The 23,007-nt window shown below is 40.0% G+C and overlaps 1 protein-coding gene across 4 annotated transcripts in view; it reads left to right on the plus strand.

The window, feature by feature from the left end:
* LOC139260279 (transforming acidic coiled-coil-containing protein 2-like) overlaps positions 1-23,007 on the plus strand; it is a 179,204-nt gene that overhangs the window by 147,480 nt on the left and 8,717 nt on the right. For all 4 annotated transcript variants that reach the window (XM_070876688.1, XM_070876689.1, XM_070876690.1 and 1 more), the window contains 4 exons: positions 1,913-2,065; positions 2,582-2,658; positions 7,902-7,945; positions 18,346-18,506. In XM_070876688.1, the coding sequence (XP_070732789.1) occupies positions 1,913-2,065; positions 2,582-2,658; positions 7,902-7,945; positions 18,346-18,506 (435 nt within the window). The remainder of the gene's footprint in view (positions 1-1,912; positions 2,066-2,581; positions 2,659-7,901; positions 7,946-18,345; positions 18,507-23,007) is intronic.

Genomic DNA, 23,007 nt, shown 5'->3' on the forward strand with positions numbered 1-23,007 from the left:
CTGTGAGAGTTTTATTTAATTTTCAAAGGACAGTGCCTAATGTTGCAATAAAGCTCTACATGTGAAAACAAGACATAGACCATCTATGTTGGTACAAAACCCAAAGATGTATTTGATGTTATAATTAGAGCATTTTAAATAATTGCACACCTTATAATTTGTATATATTTATAGATTTTTTTAAAATACAGTATGCTCTACAACTAAAAAAAATGCATCATTCATCGTCATGGTACTTGATATGGCAATAATGGAAGAGATTTTCTTATTTATTATTAGTCTGTTTTTTTTTTTTTTTAAATTTAATCTGTGAAAGTCAAAGCTAAAGGAATGCAAAGGCACTTGACTTCATCATGACACCCGTAACCTGATTCTGCTTTGATCTTCCAAAGTCATTTTAATTCATTATAAGATTAATTCTTGAGTTTGTATTCCTCTCTCTTTGTGGGATAAGACACATTTGAGTCCAATAACTTCTTCCTCCTCAACCTTGCCTTCATGCTGTCTTCTCATGCCAGTAGTAGAAGGTAATGCTCCCTACAGAAAACAACCTTACGTTACTTAAGTCTTTCTGATTGTGGCATCGCTTAAGTATTCCTAATTGTACTCGCTGTCAGAAAATTGATTTAGTACACAATATTTGTAGCAAAGATTGACAGAAGCCAGCTGCATTTTTTAATACTAATTCTTTCATTTCACATTTCATTTGTAATTCAGCTATTACATGTAGCTACTGCCTCGTGGCTTTCTAAACCAATGGTGAAATAAAATATAAAACACTGTTTTAAAATAAAATGGTGTTTTCTTTTGTTGTTCTGTTGTCTATCTGTAAAATTAGAATTTGTCAAATTACGTTTTTGGTATTGTCTACTGAATTTATTATTCATCTTGCTTGTAGTCCTTTTATTTCTTGTTCAAAATTGTTTATGATGTACTTGTATAGAGTAAATATAATCAGATTTGTATCATTTCATGAATTTTCAATGAAGACAACATTTGATCGTTATCCTTTAATGACCAATAGTATGTTTACATGCAGTCAAAAATTGTACTTATACTATTTTATAAATGTAATTTAAAACTATAAAACAATTATGTTGCTGCTGACTTCTCGAGATCTGCAGCCAAAGTAGAAAACAGGAAATTCCATCGTCCCATCTGCTGTACCAGAAAAGTTTAACAAAGGATGTTTGGTACCGAAAGGGTTTAACACTTTCCAGTGGACTCTCAATTAATGAGTAACTTATTGCTAATTCCAATTCAAGTGGAAAATGGTTATGTGCCACATTGCTTTCCAGTCACTCCTGCTTAGTAGAATAAACCAGACCCTGTTGCTTCGTAGAATAAAATAGATCCTGTTGCTGCTTATCAGTAAGTATTGCTTGACCGTTGTCAGTTCAGCAGCAATGATTCGACACCTCAATATATGCAGAATCTGCTACTTGTAGAAGTACTAAAAGTGAACTATTCTATTTTTAGATTTGTTAAACAAATATTTAAATAGGATGAGGTACAGATATATTGAGATGGTCCCTTTTAGTTAGACTGTCTAAATTTGGAAGGTTGGTGCCACTATTCTTTTAGATAATTTCAGCAAACATTTGGCTCCAAGGTTATTTTGGATGAAATTGAAGTTTACACTCTTCGTGCAATATAACTTTTGACATTTCATTATGCATTACCCATCATGTTTTACTTTTGTGAATGTAATTCAGAAGAGTTTTGCTACAACATTAGAATGGCACTTTGACCCAATGCTAATTTAAACCTCGTGATTAACTTAACTTTAATAGAGCGTTCTGGAAATTTGCAAGGCAGTGTCTGGTTTTTTTCACAGCTTTTAAGTCAAAGGTAATACTATATGCACTCCATGTAAACTGATGTTTTTTTTAATGTTTTGCATTTGTTGCAGCAAAGAGACTGTACATCATCAATGGACACTCCTATCACAAAGGGTGCGCTGTACTCTAGAAGTAGTGACAGTGAGATTGATGACACTCAAGTAGATGGACATCACTACAACCAAAGAGATTTGGATTCTGCTCTGAGAGCAGCTAGAGAGGAGGTAGCTCATTCACCTTAAATTAAGCTTCGATGAGAGTGTCTGTGTCTGTCTGTACATGTAAGAACATAAGAAATAGGAGCCATAAGAGCAGGCCATACGGCTCCGCTATTCAATAAGATCATGGCTGATCTGATCATGGACTCAGCTCCACTTCCCTGCCCGCTCCCCATAACCCCATAACCCCATATCATTTAGGAAACTGTCTATTTCTGTCTTAAATTTATTCAATGTCCCAGCTTCCACAGTGTGTTGGATAAGTTTAGTTTTAATAACTATTTTAATGAAGAGCTGTTTTTATATTTTCAACAAATGTTAAAAAAAATCTGAATAATTTCCAAAAAGTTATTTTTTGTCTTGGGTTTTCTTAAATAAAATCAATTTTATTTGATTTTTGACCCTTTTTACCTTGATTCTATGCATTTCTACTATAGCTCCAACTTTTGTTTTAACCTAGACATGCTCCGATTCTTTTCACATAGGTTCCTCAGTTGTTTATGTTTCCTCTCATTGTTCCAGATTGTTGCTAAGGAAAGAGAAGCGGCAGATTGGAAGAGGAAATATGATGAAAGTCGGCAAGAGGTTGTTGAGATGAGGTAGGTTGATATAGATCTGAGAGTCTAATGCCAACTCTGTAAAGATAACTGCAGAAGTGAATATGTAGAGAATTAAATTGAGCATCTTCTGTGGGCAAACATGGTTAGGCATGTTAACCAGATTATAATATACTTGAAGTCGTTAAATAATGCTATAAATTTCAAATATGAAGCGAGAAAAAGTTTACTGGTTGAGTCTATATCGTTTACTAACTGTCATAGGCACCAGGTTTTCCCTATGTCTCTGCGTAACGTGATGGGAAGATGGGGTATTTTACGATAGTTATTCAGGATTATAATGCAATCTGTTAACAAGAGTGGATATTTACAGAGAGTAGAACACTTTACAAGTAGTGCTTCTGTATATATAAAAACGGTAACATAGCTGAGGGATTAAGACAATACTGTTATGTGCAAGAGTAACATAACCTGATAGATCTTTCTAACACTGTGAAGCTTAAAAGAGCAATGGTGAGCTTTTAGGCTGTGTTGTATTGTAATGGAAGTACACATTATGTAATGCTGTTACTTTTTGGGAAGATATACTGGCCAATTTAATAAAAACAAGTCCATTATTTCATTCAATTGTCAAATGTTCTAGTTAATTATAATCCTGCATTCTAATAGCCCAGGTTAACAATAGAGGGCTTCTCAGTGAAATTTGAGACTGGGGTTGAGTAAATAATGCCTTCTGGAGAAGAATTAAGTAACATTCCTCATTGTAAATGTGATTTAACACTGGAAAGCCCTTACCCCAAACTACGTAAAACCATAGTGTCAATCTAAGATTTGGGTAGACTAACGACAGCTTAAATGAAAAGGCAGCCTTCGGCAGTAGGGCCCGCCTGAACTCCTCCCTGGTGGTGGGCCCCACCCAAACACCTCCTTGGCAGCAGGGCCTGCCCGACCAGCTCTTCAGCAAGCTGTTGGAGGGCTCCCGAACTGATAGGTGCTGCAGTAGCTGAGCACAAACTTTACATTTTTTATTTATTGATTGATTTTTTAAAATTATTTTTTGATTTTGATTTTGATTTTTTGATTTTATTGATTTATTTATTATTGATGATGGCTCTTTATTGATAAAAGTGAAGTGTTTAATGCTTTGGAAAATTCCCTAACTTCCCTCTAACTTCCCTTCCCCCACCCACCTCTGGCTACCTGCGCCTAATTCTAAAGTGTACGCAAGGTTTTTCTGAGCCTATAAAAGTCGACACTTGCTCCGTTCTAAGTTAGTTTGGAGTAACCTTTCATGGCCTAAACTTGCAAAACAGGCCTAAGTGGCTGGTAAGCCCCCTTTTGAAAAAAATACTGAACTAAAATGAAATTAAACTAACTCACTAGAACTGGAGCAAACTAAATGCCGAGAATTGCAATTTCTAAGATACTCCAAACTAAACTAGTTGCTCCAAAAAAATAGGAGCAACTCCAGCTGAAACTTAGGCCCAATGAATGCTTTATACTGTTCTGAACCAAGAACTGGAGAATATCTTGCAGCAACCACGAAGTGTACATTATATACTGTAGTTAAGAATTTTTTAATATAAGATTTTTGTTTCATATCAAACATCTCAAGAAAATCCAAACAGCAGTCAAAGCCTCATAGATTGCCAACAGCCAATGCTGTTCTTGAGCTGGCTACCCTGAATCTCAGAAGAGCGCCCATTTAAAAAAAAAAAAAAATTCCTCTATGTGGAGAGATGGCTAACTTCTGCTTGTCACCTTCTCTGATGGCTGTTTTAAATGAAACACAGTGGTAGCAGAAAATGATGAGCAAGGAGCAGAAATCTGAGAGGATATACAATTCAAAATGAAGAGATAAAAAGCGTTGTACATCCGTCCGCCATGTTTGGAAATTCAATCTCTGTGACACTGAGCTTCATGATCTAGGTTGAACTAATTTGCAGTTTATCTTGAGATTCTCACTGTATGGAGGGAATTTTAACTGCCCTCCACACCTGGCAGAATCCAGGCGGGGGGGTGGGGTACAATTAAAATGGAGAAAGATATTTACCCGCTGGCCTTCCATCCCGAAACTGTTTAAATTTGCAGATTAGATCCCAATCACATCATTGGAACCTGACTGCAATATTAAACCAATTTTGGGGTTGTCCTTGTGGCTTCCCGGGAATAAAAGTTGGGGCCAGATGAAATTTTAAAGAGGTAGATTTTTAATATTTTTTGTAGCTTCCTCGTGGGCCAAGAGGAGCAGGAGTAACATAGAAACGTAGAAAATAGGTGCAGGAGCAGGCCATTCAGCCCTTCTAGCCTGCACCGCCATTCAATGAGTTCATGGCTGAACATGAAACTTCAGTACCCCATTCCTGCTTTCTCGCCATAACCCTTGATCCCCCGAGTAGTAAGGACTTCATCTAACTCCCTTTTGAATATATTTAGTGAATTGGCATCAACTACTTTCTGTGGTAGAGAATTCCACAGGTTCACCACTCTCTGGGTGAAGAAGTTTCTCCTCATCTCGGTCCTAAATGGCTTACCCCTTATCCTTAGACTGTGACCTCTGGTTCTGGACTTCCCCAACATTGGGAACATTCTTCCTGCATCTAACCTGTCTAAACCCGTCAGAATTTTAAACGTTTCTATGAGGTCCCCTCTCATTCTTCTGAACTCCAGTGAATACAAGCCCAGTTGATCCAGTCTTTCTTGATAGGTCAGTCCCGCCATCCCGGGAATCAGTCTGGTGAATCTTCGCTGCACTCCCTCAATAGCAAGAATGTCCTTCCTCAAGTTAGGAGACCAAAACTGTACACAATACTCCAGGTGTGGCCTCACCAAGGCCCTGTACAACTGTAGCAACACCTCCCTGCCCCTGTATTCAAATCCCCTCGCTATGAAGGCCAACATGCCATTTGCTTTCTTAACCGCCTGCTGTACCTGCATGCTAACCTTCAATGACTGATGTACCATGACACCCAGGTCTCGTTGCACCTTCCCTTTTCCTAATCTGTCACCATTCAGATAATAGTCTGTCTCTCTGTTTTTACCACCAAAGTGGATAACCTCACATTTATCCACATTATACTTCATCTGCCATGCATTTGCCCACTCACCTAACCTATCCAAGTCACTCTGCAGCCTAATAGCATCCTCCTCACAGCTCACACTGCCACCCAACTTAGTGTCATCCGCAAATTTGGAGATACTGCATTTAATCCCCTCGTCTAAATCATTAATGTACAATGTAAACAGCTGGGGCCCCAGCACAGAACCTTGCGGCACCCCACTAGTCACTGCCTGCCATTCTGAAAAGTACCCGTTTACTCCTACTCTTTGCTTCCTGTCTGACAACCAGTTCTCAATCCACGTCAGCACACTACCCCCAATCCCATGTGCTTTAACGTTGCACATTAATCTCTTGTGTGGGACCTTGTCGAAAGCCTTCTGAAAGTCCAAATATACCACATCAACTGGTTCTCCTTTGTCCACTTTACTGGAAACATCCTCAAAAAATTCCAGAAGATTTGTCAAGCATGATTTCCCTTTCACAAATCCATGCTGACTTGGACCTATCATGTCACCATTTTCCAGATGCACTGCTATGACATCCTTATTAATTGATTCCATCATTTTACCCACTACTGAGGTCAGACTGACCGGTCTATAATTCCCTGTTTTCTCTCTCCCTCCTTTTTTAAAAAGTGGGGTTACATTGGCTACCCTCCACTCCATAGGAACTGATCCAGAGTCAATGGAATGTTGGAAAATGACTGTCAATGCATCCGCTATTTCCAAGGCCACCTCCTTAAGTACTTTGGGATGCAGTCCATCAGGCCCTGGGGATTTATCGGCCTTCAATCCCATCAATTTCCCCAACACAATTTCCCGACTAATAAAGATTTCCCTCAGTTCCCCCTCCTTACTAGACCCTCTGACCCCTTTTATATCCGGAAGGTTGTTTGTATCCTCCTTAGTGAATACCGAACCAAAGTACTCCTCTGTGCCCCTCAAGGACACCTTGTGCCACCCCTGTTCCAGGCTTCCATCGCCTTCCCCCAACCATGATCACCATTTCCTGTAGCCCCCAGCGACAGCCTCCTGCCGCCCGAAATCGCACTCCCATCCGCCGGCCTCCTCATTATCCCCACTGGGTTTGAGCATGGCAATGTTACACAATCACTGAAATCAGCAGGACGTTGGGGGTGGTTTAGGCCTCCTCTGTGCATGATCTGCCAAGCTTGGTATTTTCTACCTCGGCTAAGCTAGGCGACTCTTGCTACAGGCGACTATAGTCACAGGTTCATTAAGGGTGTTTTTAAAAAAATTATATTTGCATAAAAGTTACTTTCGTGCAAATTCCCGAGAATTGTGTGGGAAATGCACCATCATCGTGGATCCACATAAAATAGAATCATTGAAAAAATATTTTGTGGACTCTGGCAGTGAGTTTCTAAAAGGTAGCTGGATCTTGACCCACTTTGCAGTTTTTACTATTTGGGCTCTTTTTTTTTTTCCCAGCATTTTGTTCAATGTATTTATTTTGTCTCTTGACACTTTTTTGCACTTTCCAAAAAAAAGGTAGGGTTGGGTTTCTTTTCATATCAGCATTTCAGGGAGCTCAAAACACATGTTAAGCATCCTACATTGTGAGGATGTGAATTCCTCACCCTCAGAAAGCTTGAGGAGGAGGAAGAGTTGCAGAGAAATGATCAAAAGCAGGTCAGTTTGCATCTGAGGGTGGTCTACATGGGACTGCCATTTTCCAAGAATGCAGGTCTATAGACCCCACCAGGAAAAAAGAAATACGATAAGGATTTGGTTTTGTGGTAGCATTTATGGTTTTTCTCTGTTCTGTTTATTATTCATGAACCATTTGGTCCATACTTTTGTCATGAAATCACATTTCAGAGGCAGCATATTGTATTAAATATTTAGCTCAAACACATCAAAGAGCATGTAGAGTTTATTGAAGATTCTGAGCTTGTTCACTCCAAAAAAGATCAGACAATTGCCATTGAATCTGCTTTTCATAATTGTTTTGAATAAAATTACATCAAGATCATGCACATATAGAAAAAAACAGCCTTTTAAGATTTTGTTGCTTAATATTTAATAGTATCAAGGCAAGTATTCTTTCAGAATGATTTCCTCACCACATCTCTGTAAATGCTTGGCTTGGAATCTTTTAATATGGTGCTGTACCATATTAAAAGATGTATTGCACATCAGTCATTGTAAAATTGGGATGTTTGTGTTCACATTCTTTTCATTGTAGCTTTTCTTGTCTACAGGCGGATTGTTGCTGAGTATGAGAAGACCATTGCTCAAATGATAGGTAAAACTTGTTTCTTACTTTGTTAAACATGGTGAGCAGGTTAAGTTAAGAACGAAAAGCAGCTTAGTGTTTAACCAAAATCCAAAATGAGTTATTCTAGTTTTGCATCTGGGTACATTTCCACAAAGGAGTAAGAAAGCTTTCCGTTTGTGTCGCTTCATCCATGACAGGTTAATCTCAAACCATGAAAACTCACTCCTTTTGCATTAGGCTGCTCCTATCCTGGGCATGTTGCAGCTGTTCAAATGTGTACTTTTATATTGCATAATTCCTGTGACATACCCAATATTTTACAAAGTGATCCTAACAGATCAATATATGGAGACCTGAGTTGATAGGGCTAATGCCTTAATCCAGAAAAGAAAAGCACTGAGAGGATTGTGGTCTGAAATTGCCCTTAGGCCCATTAATGTTTTTATAATTTGGTTTTAATTTTATGTGAGCTGTGGGGTTTTTTAATTGTCGGTGGCTGTCAGCATTAACAACTATTGATGTTCCTGGTCATTTGTTGGTGATGTTTATACTTGAGTATTAGTGATTACAGTATCATTGCTATAAATTTATCCAGAGGTAACTTGCAGTTAGCTATGAGGACCAGAGTATTCTCCATTCAGTGCCATGGATATCAGGTTTGAGGGCTCACTCTGTAACCTGCTCATTTTGTTTTAGTGGCTCTCCTATGACACTCTTCACAGTGAGTCCAGAGTCTTTCTCTTGCCTGTCTCCATCATATTTTATTTCTTTCTTTCTCACTTCCTTTCTCTCTTTTTTACTTTCTCTCCTTTTCCTCTTTCCTATTTCTTTCTCTCATTTTTCTATTTTCCTCTTTTTCGTTTTCTCTCTCCTCTTTCTCGCCCTGTCTCTCTCTCTCTCTATCTCCTGTTTTGCTTCTCTCGGTCTCATCTTCTAATACAGGTACCTGTAGGAACTATTCATGACTTACACACCTCCCTGTTAATTGTTAGAGTGAGGTTCATAGACCTAAATCCACCTTACCAGAAAACACACGCAGACACACTGGCCGGAGTTTTGAGAAGGAAGGTGGATTGAGTGGCCCCAAGGTGGTTGCAGGCCCTGCCGATTTTCACGGCAGCACCTGATTTGCATGTGAGGTCTCAGTTTCCCGCCTGCAGCCAGCCAGATTGAGAGGCTGGCTGGCTACGGATGGTTAGGCCTGCGGTCACACAGAGGAGAGAGGGAGGGTTCACGTGGGGGCCGGGCCGTTAAATGGATGGATTGGGGGGGTGGGCGGGCGGGTAGAGGATCGGGGGGTTGGGTCATTGAATGGCTCAGGAGTGGGAGGTAGAGGATCGGAGGTTGGGCCGTTAAATGAATAGGGGAAGTGGAGGGAGTGGGTTGAAGATCGGGCTGGGCCGCTAAATGAATTGGGGAGGGGGGTAGGTAGAGGATCAGGGGTCGGGTCTGGGCTGTTAGATGAATTGGCGGGTTGGTGGTCGAGGATTGGGCCGGGCTGTTAAACGAACTGGGGGGTGGGGTAGAGGATCGGGGGTCGGGCCAGGCCACTAAATAAATTAGGATGTTAGGCAGTGGATCGGGGTGGGGAGGGAGGGTGAGGCGGGGTGCGCAGGGAAGAGCGGATCAGGACCGGATGATTGAGTGCGGGGTCTGAAGAGAAGATCATGGCCAGCCACCGGAGGATCGGTGCGGGGAGAGAGAAGATAGTGGCTGGCCACTGGAGGATCTGGCTGACCACCAGAGGATTGGGGTGGTGAAGGGAAGATCGTGGCCGGCCACCAGAGGATTGTGGATGGCATCAGCATCACCGCTGGGAGAGTGGGTGGGAATGCCGGGGGCAGGGAGTTGATTGGGGGCCTCATGAGGAGGTCTCCCATCGCGGGGAGTGGGTTAGGTAGGAACCCTGGATCCAGGAGTTAGGTACTTACCTCCTGGATCCAGCAGTCACCGTCTTACTTAACTGTCGAATTTCATGAATTGTGTGAAACCTATCCACATGCAGTTAAAAACAAAATGGTGGTTACAAAAGATGCTTCAAGCCTCATTGAAATTAAATTGACATTTCGCCCCCTGGGAGCAGGTTGTTCGCCTGCCTCCATTTAATCACGAACACACGGATTAAGTAAGAACCCAACTTAACCTGTCCTGGAGTCTTCAAGTGCCCAGTGGCCAAACCGACGATCACTTGAAGTCTATTGAATCTTTAGACATCTTCTTTCCTTTAGACCAAGGCACAAAAATGGGTGACACTATGGAGCATATAGCACCACTAGCGTCCAGAAGGCTGAAAGATTAGTATAATGGTAAATATACTTTTGCTGCTTAAAACAGTTTAAACGGAACAGCTAAATTGTGATATAGGAAGTTAAAGGTAGCCAACAAAGGAAGCATTAAAACTTTCGATACATTGTAGATATAAAAATTAGAAGGCTTTCTATGAGCAGTTAGCTCCTGATTGAGTTTCTACTTTTGGTTAGGGGACAGGAAAAAGAAGGAACAGCAAACGAAGGAGGAAGCTGTAGTCATTGTGACTTTTGCGGACTGACAAATAGCTCCCAAAAGCTGCTGTCATAGAGCATAAATGTTCCAAAGTTTTTAGCACAACCGAATGCTAGTCGATCACCATAAGCCAGTAAGCTTAATGTTGAGTTATCTTGGTTGTTTCCTTATGTTGTAACTTGTATTCAAATTCTACAAACTGCTTGAATTCTTCAAAAACCAAATTGAAATTTACATAATTTCTCAACTTTTCTTTTTGAGGTTTTCAGTCTTCCTTCACTGCTATATAACGCTATTGCTGTTTTTTTTTGCTTTTTTCAACAATCTGCTTTAGTTTTTCTTCCACTCTTCCCACTTTTGCAATAGCTGTTTTTTTTTTATTTTAAATTAAAAAAAATAAGACTTGTCAGAGAGTGATTTTTCTGGTCCTTTCTAACAGGTTTTGAGTGCTTTTTTTCTGCTTATCTAACTAGTTGCCTTTTTCCATTATGCTGTCACTTTGCTTCTGGTCATTTGCTTGTAATGCAAATAAGGCAAGCCTGGTAAGTAATGCTTTTAGACACTTTCATCACCAATTCCATGCAGATTTGTAGGGGGGCTTCATTTTTCTTCTACAGCTATTTCCTTTTGTGAAAATGCATCGAACATGTGGGGCATGATTCCCTCAATGATGAATGCCTGTTTAAGACCTAATGGCAGCCTGATCTGCTAGAAATTCAATTGTTTGTTTCGAACCCAATTGCTAGCTCTTCCAAGTGCAGATTGTTACGTTCATTATAATTCATTATTTCAAAACATCTGCTCACATGTTTTAGTGAATCACTTTATTACTGCTAATCGTTTTCAAATCTATTTGTACTGTTTTATAAAATCATAGAAACGTACAGCACAGAAGGAGGCCATTCGGCCCATTGTGGCTGTACTGCGTCTTTGAAAGAGCTGCTGTGCCTAGTCCCTTCACTCAGAGAATTGTGAACCTGTGGAATTCTCTACCACAGAAAGTTGTTGAGGCCAGTTCGTTAGATATATTCAAAAGGGAGTTAGATGTGGCCCTTATGGCTAAAGGGATCAAGGGGTATGGAGAGAAAGCAGGAATGAGGTACTGAAGTTGCATGATCAGCCATGATCATATTGAATGGTGGTGCAGGCTCGAAGGGCTGAATGGCCTACTCCTGCACCTACTTTCTATGTTTCTATGTCCCACAACACAGTTTTTGTCCATAATCCTATAGGTTCTTCATCCTCAAATAACTGTCCAACTCCCTTTTGAAATTATTTATGGAATCAGCTTCCACCACCTATTCAGGTAGAGCATTCCAGATCCCGACAACTCTGAGTGAATTCTCCTCATCGACCCTCCAAATCTTTTGCCAATGATTTTAAATCTGTGACTTCAAGTTATTGACCCATTCGCCCGAGTGAATCATTTTTCTACATCTTCTCTATAAAAACCTCTCATCACCTTGAAAACCTCAATTAGGTCATCTCTTAACCTTGTCTGTTCCAAGGAGAACAGTCCTAACTTTTCCAACCTTTCTGAATAACTGAAGTCCTTCATCCGAGGTAACATCCTGGTAAACCTCCTCTGTACCCGTTCTAAGGCCTTTACATCTTTCTTGCATTCTGTTCTACTTGCATTGCAGCAAAAAGATTGTTACATTTCACAACATCACTAATCTGTCTCATTTTGTCCCATCCTGCCATTAACCAGCTTTGTAACCATAGAGACATATACTTGCAAAAAGCAGATTGATTTTTTTTTATCCTTTTTTTTTTACTTTCTTCTTTTATTCCCCTTCAATGGATTTCCCACACCAAGATGGTGAACAGGTGAGTTTCCACTTTATAGCTGGCTACTGATAGGTTTGTGAGACCAGCGCTGAGTTTTCCCTCCACTCGTGGCAAATACCTGGCTTCTCTTTGCTGCTTCCCTGTTGCAGCATTGCTGAGATCAATAAGTTAGGCTGTGAGGAGCCTGCATGCTATCACTGGTATGGTACATTGGAGCCAGTGTTCAACACCACCATCCCATTCCCTCCATTCTACATACAATAATTCATACTATTTTTGTTAAGTTTATTGTAAACCTACAATCTCCTAAATAACAAAAACAATCAAATTTATGAAAGAACTTCTGAAGTCAAAATTCCATCAAAATTTCCCTGGACAAAGCTGAAGGCTCTGAATCTCAAACATTAGCCCCTAAATTCTATGGACAGCAAGTTACAAAATATACATCTGCTTCACTTCTAATCCCTCCTTTTCTTAAATTTGTTTCCTTCATTAAACAGTTCTGATTGCTTACTATTCCTTAACTAAGAAGGGTGACATGCATTCTGTCCAGATATATGGAGCTGCATGAGAGCAACTTAGCTTTATATTCCTGTAATTTTCCCCCCTTCCTTCATACCTCCATTCAATGACCACCTTGGCAGCCTATTGTAATTAGAAAAGACTTCCATTTTAATTCTGCTTTGGAAAATTAAATGTTGCGAATTCCAGATCACTGGATTTACCTCAGACATAAATGCTGTGGTGTTAAACAATTCAAAGCCTGAGACATTAAACACAACCCATCTCAAATTCCACACACCTAATAAAATGGCCTCCATCAGTTCTGCCTGCTTCCACCCTCATGATTGGAGAGGAACTACAACTCTCCTCGTAGAGTTTTCTTTTTGCAGGATGTAATTTTTACTTCCTATGTAAAATTGCTGGGAGCATTTAATTGGGCACTACAAATATGACCTCTCCAGAATACATGATAGTGGCTGAAACAAAACACAATATTTGAAAATAAATGTCAAGGAGGACTGTGAACTCTTCATTTTGTTGGTCATTGTTTGTTTGTCTCAGTTGATCTACTTGTCCAGATTGCAAGCTTCAAATATTGAAGTGCTAAATACTTACTAATTGACTGAGCCATTCGCTTATTTTTTTGGAGTGGAGGAAGCAGTTTGCCTATCTATTCAGGGCACTACTTCCTTTCTTAGCGTCTCTTTTTTAAAAATATCCCTTTCTTGTGGAAAATCTGCTTGGAAGCCTCTGGTGTTCTTCCCTTTCCTGTTTCCTTATTTCTCCTCTTCAATGATCTGCCTAACCAGTTCAGCTTAATGCAGTATCCTCTCTCCAGTTTTCCCTCCTTTCGTTCTTTCTTTTTTATTTCTTTTTCCCCCTTTGACCAGTGCTGATATTTTCCTGCTCTTTTTTTTTTTACTAATTTTCTCCAAATTATACCTCTACGTTTTCCTTTCGTTTTGTCAATTTTAATTCCACTTCTCCTGAAGACACCATCCTATTGCTGAGGTATGATTCCACAAACCCTGATGCCTCAAACAATTTTCACGTGTTTGATGGTGAAGGAATGTCACAGCTGAGACTGATCTTGTCCCAACGCACAATAAACACACGTACAAAACATATGTACAAATTCAACAATAGACACTGGATAACAATCAGGAATGGGAACCCTAACCTTTGAATATTGAAACACAAATGTATGCTTTGCTACCCAGATTCTTTATTTCTTTGTCATTATATTATCCCTATTTCTCCTCTTCATTCTGTTCTATTCCCAGGCCTGGCTGACAGGTTCAGGATTTCACAGGAAAAACGCTTCATTCAAGGCCCAGATATTGGAAACTACATGGGGGTTTTCTGTTAACCATTTTATTTTAATGTATATTGCTGAGTGCTAATCATGTTATGCTGCAAGGGCATAAATTAAGTTCAGCTAAGTGTTTATTTTGCGTTTCATAGCCTGGTACTACAAATTTTCTTTATAAGGGAGTTGGCTAATAGAGTTGAAAAAAATACCATCCACATAATATTTCCAAATCACATCTGAAACTGTTGACAGGCTGCCCACTGAGGAGATTGATTATAAACCAGAGGGCTTACAACAGCATATATTTTGAATGGTGTTATTTTACGTAGGTCTTACAAAGACTTGTGATATGGGTTTAGAAAATAATTTGTAAAATCATGTACAAAGAACTAATATTAATCTAAAGTTAAATTTTATTTTTAAATTTGGGGACCAGACATTATAATAGTAGCTCATGTTTTCAAATTTGATTCAGGAGTGTATTAATGAAATAATCGCAGTTGTGCAGCCACCAGATGGCTTCATGCTGTATTAAGGTGCCTTAAGCTGTGTGCTGTGGTGGGTTTTTTCTTTTGTGTATTAGATGGAATACTGACAGCTTGATGCAACTGTGATAAGAATGGCTGTTTCATAAGTTTGACCTTGGTGATTGCTGGAATATAAAAATGTTGATAAATTGTAGTTGGGTGTCCTTCGACAAGTCACAGGTTCCCCGTAATCTAATGGGGCTTTTAGAATACCCTATTGCTTCAAAATATAGTTCTGTTATTTAAAATGTTCAACTTTGTGGTAAGATGCCCAATTTAAATTGCAGGATGTTATGGCAGTGAGGTGGTAAATAGCCTTCTGTTTCTCCCTTTGCATGTCGCAATGTGGTTTTACTACAGGGTTAACCGAGATGATGCTTTGGAGCCAGGAAAGTCATGAGAAGTTATTTTATACATGTGGAATGTTTTGTTTTTAAGTATATTATTACTTACTCTAATGGGTCAGCTGTTTAAGGCAGTGAGTAGCTGAACCACACAGGCAAATGGGGGTAATGTAAGCATGGATAGAGGATTGGTTAACGCACAGAAAACTAAGAGAGTAAGCATAAACGAGTAATTTTCAGGTTAGCAGGCTGTACCTAGTGGGATGCCGCAAGGATCAGTGCTTGGCCCTCAGCTATTTACAATGTATATTAATGACTTAAATGAAGGGACTGAGTGCAATGTATCCAAGTTTGCTGACAATACAGAGCAAGATGGGACAGTAAGCTGTGATGAGAATGCAAATAGCCTGCAAAGGGATATAGACTGGTTAAGTGAGTGGGCAGATGGAGTATAATGTGAGGAAATGTGAGGTTATTCACTTTGGTAGGAAGAATAGAAAAACAAAATCTTTTATAAATGGTGAGAAACTATTAAATGTTGGTGTTCAGAGAGATTGAGGTGTCCTCGTACAGGAAACACAGAAAGTTAGCATGCAGGTACAGCAAGCAATTAGGAAGGCAAATGGCATGTTGGCCTTTATTGCAAGAGGGTTGGAGTACAAGAGTAAGGAAGTCTTATAACAATTGTACAAGGCTTTGGTGAGACCACACCTAGAGTACTAACATAAGAAACTTTAGAAATAGGAGCAAGAGTAGGCCATTTAGCCCCTCGAGCTTGCTCTGCCATTTATTAAGATCATGGCTGATCTGATCTTGGGCTCAGCTCCACTTCCCTGCATGCTCCCCATAACCCTTCACTCCCTTATCGTTCAAAAATCTATTTCCACCTTAAATATATTCAATTTACTGTGCACAGTTTTGGACTCCTTATCTGAAAAAAGGACATACATGCCTTAGAGGCAGTGCAATGAAGGTTCACTAGATTGATCTCTGGGATGAGATGGTTGTCCTATGAGGAAATATCAATTGGATTGGGCCTATACTCTGATGTTTAGAAAAATGAGAGGTGATCTTATTGAAACATATAAGATTGTGAGGTGGATTGACAGGGTAGATGATGAGAGGTTGTTCCCCATGGCTGGAGAGTAGAACTAGGATGCATAGTCTAAGGATAAAGGATCAGCCATTTAGGATTGAAATGAAGAGAAATTGTGTCACTCAGAGGCTTGTGAATCTTCGGAATTCTCTATCCTGGAGGACTGTCAACGCTCAGTCATTGAGTATATTCAAGGCAGAGAGCGACAGACATTTGGACTCGAGTAGAGTCAAGGGATATGGGGATTGGGCAGGAAAGTGGAGTTGAGGTCAAAGATCAGCCATGATATTGAATGGCGGAGCAGCGTCGAAAGGTCACATGGCCTACTCCTTCTCCTCGTTCTCATGTCTTGTGTAGAAGGTGCTGCATTTGAGGCCATCTATGATGTTCTAATTGGCCTTGGTGCCTCTGGGTTAAGGAGGAAAAGTCACCGAAAATGCCCAATGCGGATATATTTTCAGCAATTCATTTTATAGAGGCAGTCTGCTTTAAACCTTTGACATACAGATACTCACTGCAAAGGTAAGCAAGGTAAATCAAAATTGCCATTTTTACACCAGGAGGTAGGAACCACCTTAACGGTTGATTTGGCTCACAGCTGCGAAAATAAAGGGATTATAATTTTTCTTCCACATATTCTAGTTCAGCAAATTTAAATTAGTTCTGCATTTCCGCTTCTGCATCGGCAGGACAGAGTTCCAGGCAATCTCATTTTTGAGAGAGATTCCACAGGCAGGAGCAAACATTGTGTGAGGCTTTTCTATGGTATGCTTCGTGAACCTTTTGTTTGATGCAGAATGTGGAGTAGTAGTTTTAATTTTGGCAATAATGAATACTAGAAAGTCTTGTGGTCTTGCTGTTGTCCTTCAGCCACATCTTCCTGTTGCAGAAGATGGTCTCTGACATGCAATATGCCAACCTCATTATTGCGCTGTATGATTTTGGATTGCAGTGACTTCAAGAACAAAAGAAAGGTTTTTCTCTGCAGCCTGTTGAACAGGTTTTCCAAATTCTATCACTGCTCAGATGTCGGTTTTTTTAATACATGAAACTTTGACCAAGATGTCCCACTCTACTGTCAATCATCTAGCTATCTTTATTATTTACCATTGTTTGGAGTTGGTTATCAAGAGGCGAAGAGTGCAATTGAAGAGAGATTGTTGCCTTGTAGATTAGCAATGAATTAGTCTCTTTCATGCTGAACGTAACAGCTCATAATTTGCAGTCAGCAGTGAAGCAAAAACATCGCCACTGACCTCTAAGAAAGCTGCCCACAAAACAAGTTTCTCAATGTATAATTGTAGTGCTATGAATAGGGGATTCCTGTGGTGATGCTGCAGTGACGTTAACAAGCTGTCGAAGCAGCCAATCACATTGAAGAATTCTCACACAGCCAAACCAGGAAATAAAAAGCAGCTTTTATCCTCACTTTAAAAAAAATGTTAGAGAGCGAAATGCACACCAAGGCTTTCACATGGGGATAAGGTCAAAGCTGAAATATCATGAACAAACTTTTTTTTAACATAAAATTGTCATTTTTATCATAATGGAGAAATTTGACATTACACAAATATTAAAAAAAATAGTTTTTCAGGGCCAGAATGGTTGTTTAGCAGTTACCAGGCTGCTAAAACCTCAGTTCCACCTATTCTAAACAGGCTTAACATTTAATGGGGTACTTAACAGCGATATTACCGTAAAAAAGCTCAAGTTTTCATCAGTTCCACTGATTTCACTGCTTATACTGATTGCCAGCTATGCAGTGAGGGAGGGGTTGCGGTTATGTGGGGTCCGCAGTGCAGCCTGTGTGGGAGCAGTTAATGACTGACCACAACGTCAATATTTCTGTCTTTAGATGTGCATGCGTTAAATCCTGAAGTTACGGCCAGTTTCAAAGGGGTAATGATGGCGAACCCTGACAGTCCACCGTCATTACCCACTGTAAAATCCGGGCCAACATGATTTGTCTGCTCACTGTCTAATTCCCTGTCCCTTTGCCTTTTTGTGATTCAGTTGATATGAGTTTTTCAGCACGTGCCTTTTGCTTTGTGCCTTAATGTGTCTGCTGTCCCTTATTTCAATACACAACCTGCAATGGATTGTACCATTACCATATTAAGGTATCTGGCATTCTATTAGAAGTATGATCATTTTAGAAAATAATGCTGAGAAGAACATTTACATTTATGACTAATATCCAGCATTCCAGTTTCATGCACTTCTTCTGGAGCAAGTTGCAAAAGAAATCCTGCATATTTCGAGCTCACAATTGTGTTACTGAACATTTATGGCGATGTAGTTTAGAATGTAGTCCTTAAAATAGCTTGTAATCGGAGTTTTGTTTTCTACAGAGGATGATCACAGAGAAAAGTCCATCTCCCACCACACATTGCAACAGATAATAATGGAAAAGGACCAGGCCTTGTCTGATCTGAACTCTGTGGAGAAATCACTTGCAGAACTCTTCAGGAGATACGAGAAGATGAAGGAGGTGTTAGAGGGGTTCCGAAAGGTAGGTACATTGAGAAAGTTATTTTCCAATCTAGTTCCTAAAAAGATAAAAAAAACGATTTCAAATTCAATATCAAAGTGGCAATTGTTTCCATAATGAGAATTGCAATAATTTCAGCTGATGAAATTAGTTGGCATTTCAAAAAAGAATGCAGGAAACTTCAAGCTGCATAACCCCACAAATTAAGAATTTTAAAATTAAACATTTTATTAAACTTTGCTTCCCATTGCACTTTGTTAGTTAGATACAATATCAGAGGTGTTTATCCTTAGGCCCATGGTCGTGATTTGGATTGTCAGGGTAACAGCACCATGTGTTGCTATCCCTATCCACATAACTGATTGTTGCTTGTGAAAGTAAACCAATATGACAAACTTTAATTTACTATATCTCAAAATAAAAATCCAAGATTAGAGAGGTATACTGAGAGTTGCTGCACTTTTAGCCTAAATCCCAGCTAGTCTAGGAGGCTATTTCTATACACTGTAGATTGTATAAATGCAGAGAAAAGAAGATATAACAAGAGGTATGCAGGCAGTGGAGACTTTATGGGTGGAATTCAGAAATAGAAATGATTTAAGACTGTAAAAGGAGTTGTGCATGGGTCTCATGTGAAGTGCTCGATTATATAAATGCAGAGATTAGACATATGCAGTAAAGGCAGAGTGATTTTAATCAGGGATTTTAACTTTCATATAGATTGGGATAAGCAGGCAACTTGCATCTGTCAGAAAGATAGTGAATTTCTTGAGTGTGTCCATGATAGTTTTCTAGAACAATATGTCCAAGAGGTGTTATGTATGCAATAAAGGTTCAAACTGAGTACTGTTGAACTAAGCAAGGTACAACCTTGTTCTGCTTTATTTGGGCCCAAAGTGCCTGACTCACAAAATGGCTGGCCTTTTATACCAGAGCAGCACCATGTGCATGCTGCTCAGTGGCCTCCAACAATGACACCATCTGGTGGCTACAAACAGCATGTACATACATGACAAGAGACAACAAGGGGGCATGCCATATTAGATTTAGCAATGAGTAATGAGCCAGATTTAGTTAACAGCCCAACTGTGCGTGAACATTTATCCAATGGTGATCATAACATGATCGAGTTTAACGTTGCGTTTGAAAGGGAGAAACGCAAAATAACTACTAAGTTTCTAGATTTGTGTAAGGTCGACTTCAAAGGGATGAGCCAGAGACTGTCCACAGTAAATGGAGCAAATCTGTTAATGGGTAAAATGACAGAAGATCAGTGGGAGATGTTCAAAAAAGAATTTAATGTGATATGGAACTAGTTTATACCTCTGAGGGACAAGAGATTACCAAAAAAAAACATCCATGGACAACTAAATGTAAGAGACAGTATAAAAGAAAAAGCAGACATAAATGCAAAAAATAGCACAGATCCTGACAAATGAGAAAAATACAAAGAATAGCAAACGGTCACAAAACAGATAGTAAGAGCTACAAAAAAGTGTGTTTGAAAGGAAACTTGCAAGGAATATCAAAAGCAACACAATTTTCTTTTACAATTATATTTGGAAAGTAGTTAGGAGCAATGTTGGCCCCTTAACTGAGAGCGGTGATATTAATGATAAGTAAATGGCGGACATGTTGAATAATTACTTCGCATCAGTATTTACCATAGAGGAAAAAGATAGCATGCCAGAAATCCCATGAACTCATTGAATGGCGGTGCAGGCTAGAAGGGCCGAATGGCCTACTCCTGCACCTATTTTCTATGAAACTAAAGCAGGGACAGGGACTCAATAAAATTAATGTAAGAAAATAACAGTAATGAAGAAAATAATGGCACTAAAGAGCGACAAATCCCCAGGACCAGATGGTTTCCATCCCAGGGTTTTAAAGGAAGTAGGTGAGCACATTGCAAATGCCTAGCTATAAACTTCCAAGCATTCCATTAGCCTTTTTGATTATCTTCTGTACCTGCTCATGACATTTTAATGATCTATGTACCTGGACCCTCAAGTCATCCACTATTTTTAACCTTCAACCATAAAGTTCTCTCAATTCAGCAACCATTTCTTTAAATTGGTAAATTTTGCATGTCACTCCGCTATTAAAAATGGTGAGAGGGGGAAACCAGGGAATTGTAGACCAGTTTGCCTAAAATCTGTTGTTTGGAAACTGCTAGTCTATTATTAAGCATAGGGTGACTAAACACCTAAAATTTTCAGTTGATCAGAGAGAGCTAGCATGAATTTGTGAAAGGTAGGTCATGCCTGACAAACCTGATTGACTTTTTCGAAGAGGTGTCTAAAGTAGTGGATAGGTGACAGGCAGGAGGGATAATAGGTACATACTCAGATTGGCAGTATGTGACTATCCAGCAGGGATATGTGTTGGAGCCTCAGCTATTCACAGTATTTATTAATGACTTAGATGATGGCATAGAAAATCATATATCCAAATTTGATGATGACACAAAGATAGATAGAATTGTAGGCAGCGCAGATGAAAGCATAAAATTACAAAGGGATATCGACAGATTAAGTGAATGAGCAAACCTGTGGCAAATGGATTTCAATGTTGGCAAATGTGAGGTAATCCACTTTGGACCTAAAAAGGTACTTTCTAAATGGCGAAAGGCTAAAAATAGTGGAGGACCAGATACATAGATCATTAAAATGTCATGAACAGGTACAAAGAATAATCAAAAAGGCTAATGGAATGCTGAGCTTTATATCTGGAGGACTAGAATACAAGGGGGTAGAAGTTATGCTGCAGTTATACGAAACCCTGGTGAGACCACACCTGGAGTACTGTGAGCAGTTCTGCACCACACCTTAGGAAGGATATATTGGCCTTGGAGGGAGTGCAGCGTAGGTTTACCAGAATGATACCCGGACTTCAAGGGTTAAGTTACGAGGAGAGATTACACAAATTGTATTCCCTAGAATTTAGAAGGTTAAGGGATGAACTGATCAAAATTTTCAAGATATTAAGGGGAACAGATAGGGTAGATAGAAAGAAACTATTTCCACTGGTTGGGGATTCTTTGACTCGGGGGCATAGTCTAAAAATTAGAGCCAGATCTTTCAGGAATAAAATCAGGGAACACTTCTACACACAAAGGGTGGTAGAAGTTGGAACTCTCTTCCACAAACGGCAATTGATGCTAGATCAATTGTTAATTTTAAATCGGGGATTGATAGCTTTCTGTTAACCAAATGTCTTAATGGATATGGGCCAAAGGCAGGTATATGGAGTTAGATCACAGATCAGCCATGATCTCATTGAATGGCAGAGCAGGCTTGAGGGGCTCAATGGCCTACTTCTGTTCCTATGTTCCTACTATAGAAACCTAAGCCATGATTTTGCCACCTGTGGCGAGCCCGGTGTGGCCGGAGTTGGCAGCGGCCTCAAACCCCGCTCCTGTCTTCATCCTGCCTCCGCCAAGTGATTTTGCCCTGATTAGGCTTGTTAAGCCCGACCTGCGAGGTTCCCAGCCAATTAAAAGAAAGCCGGTCTGATGACATCAGCTGGTTTCCTTAAAGAGGCCAGATCCACATTCATTTTGACAGTTGTGCTATCCGTGTTCTGCAGCATTGAGGTGCTGTAAACACTGACGAGCACTGCTCAAAGGTGCATGGCTACACTCACGCTCTCCCATGAATCCATCCATATGTTTATGGAGGGAGTCACAGCACGCAGGGATGTTCTTTTCCCTTTCAATGGGCGCAAGAGACCTCCCCAGGAGACCAATGCAGCCTGATTGCGTATTGCACAGGAGGACACAAGCAGGGATGTGGTCAGGAGGACCAGGCTGCAGTGGCGCAAACCTTTCAATTATTACAGTAGATCACGAAACATTACAGCAAAGCCACACTCAACCTCATCCTCCTGTGCCTCTCATCACATCCCCATCACTCTGCCTTCCCTACCCTAATCCTGCACATCCATATTCACACAAACTTACCTTACAATTCCACCCATCCCTCTGTATCTACGTTATCCCTTCCCCATCTCACTCGCCACCCCTCACACTCACCCTCATCCTTGTCCAATCATTCAAAGTAACAACACACAAGGGTGTTTTAGCGAATGTTTGTGTAAAGTTTTTGTTAATGTGTTGTCAAGCATTTAAATCTTTATTTTCAACACTTTGCCTTCTTGGGCAGATTTGTGTGCACCTTTGAAAGTGTCTTAGTGAGTCCCAGTGAATGGTATTCACACCCCCCAATGGTGATGAGTGTGAAAGGAATGGCTTGGAATCTCCTTGCAAGGATGCTTTATGGTGCTGGTATGGGGTGGTGCCAACCTGAGGCAGCCAGGATCTACAGTGTTAAGTGAAGCAAATCTGGACATGGTGAGGCCATTGCTGGCGTCCCAGGCAACAATGTGCACGGGTGATGATGCCCTCTGTCCAGTGCAGCACCAGTTGATTGCGGAGAAGGTTGGTGTGGATGTTGGTGCTGCTGGTGTGCCTGGTGATGCTGGGGTTAAAAGCCAGCAAAAAACAACTAAAAAAAATAATAGA

This window comes from Pristiophorus japonicus, chromosome 3, assembly GCF_044704955.1.
Source record: "Pristiophorus japonicus isolate sPriJap1 chromosome 3, sPriJap1.hap1, whole genome shotgun sequence".
Lineage (NCBI taxonomy): Eukaryota > Metazoa > Chordata > Chondrichthyes > Pristiophoridae > Pristiophorus > Pristiophorus japonicus.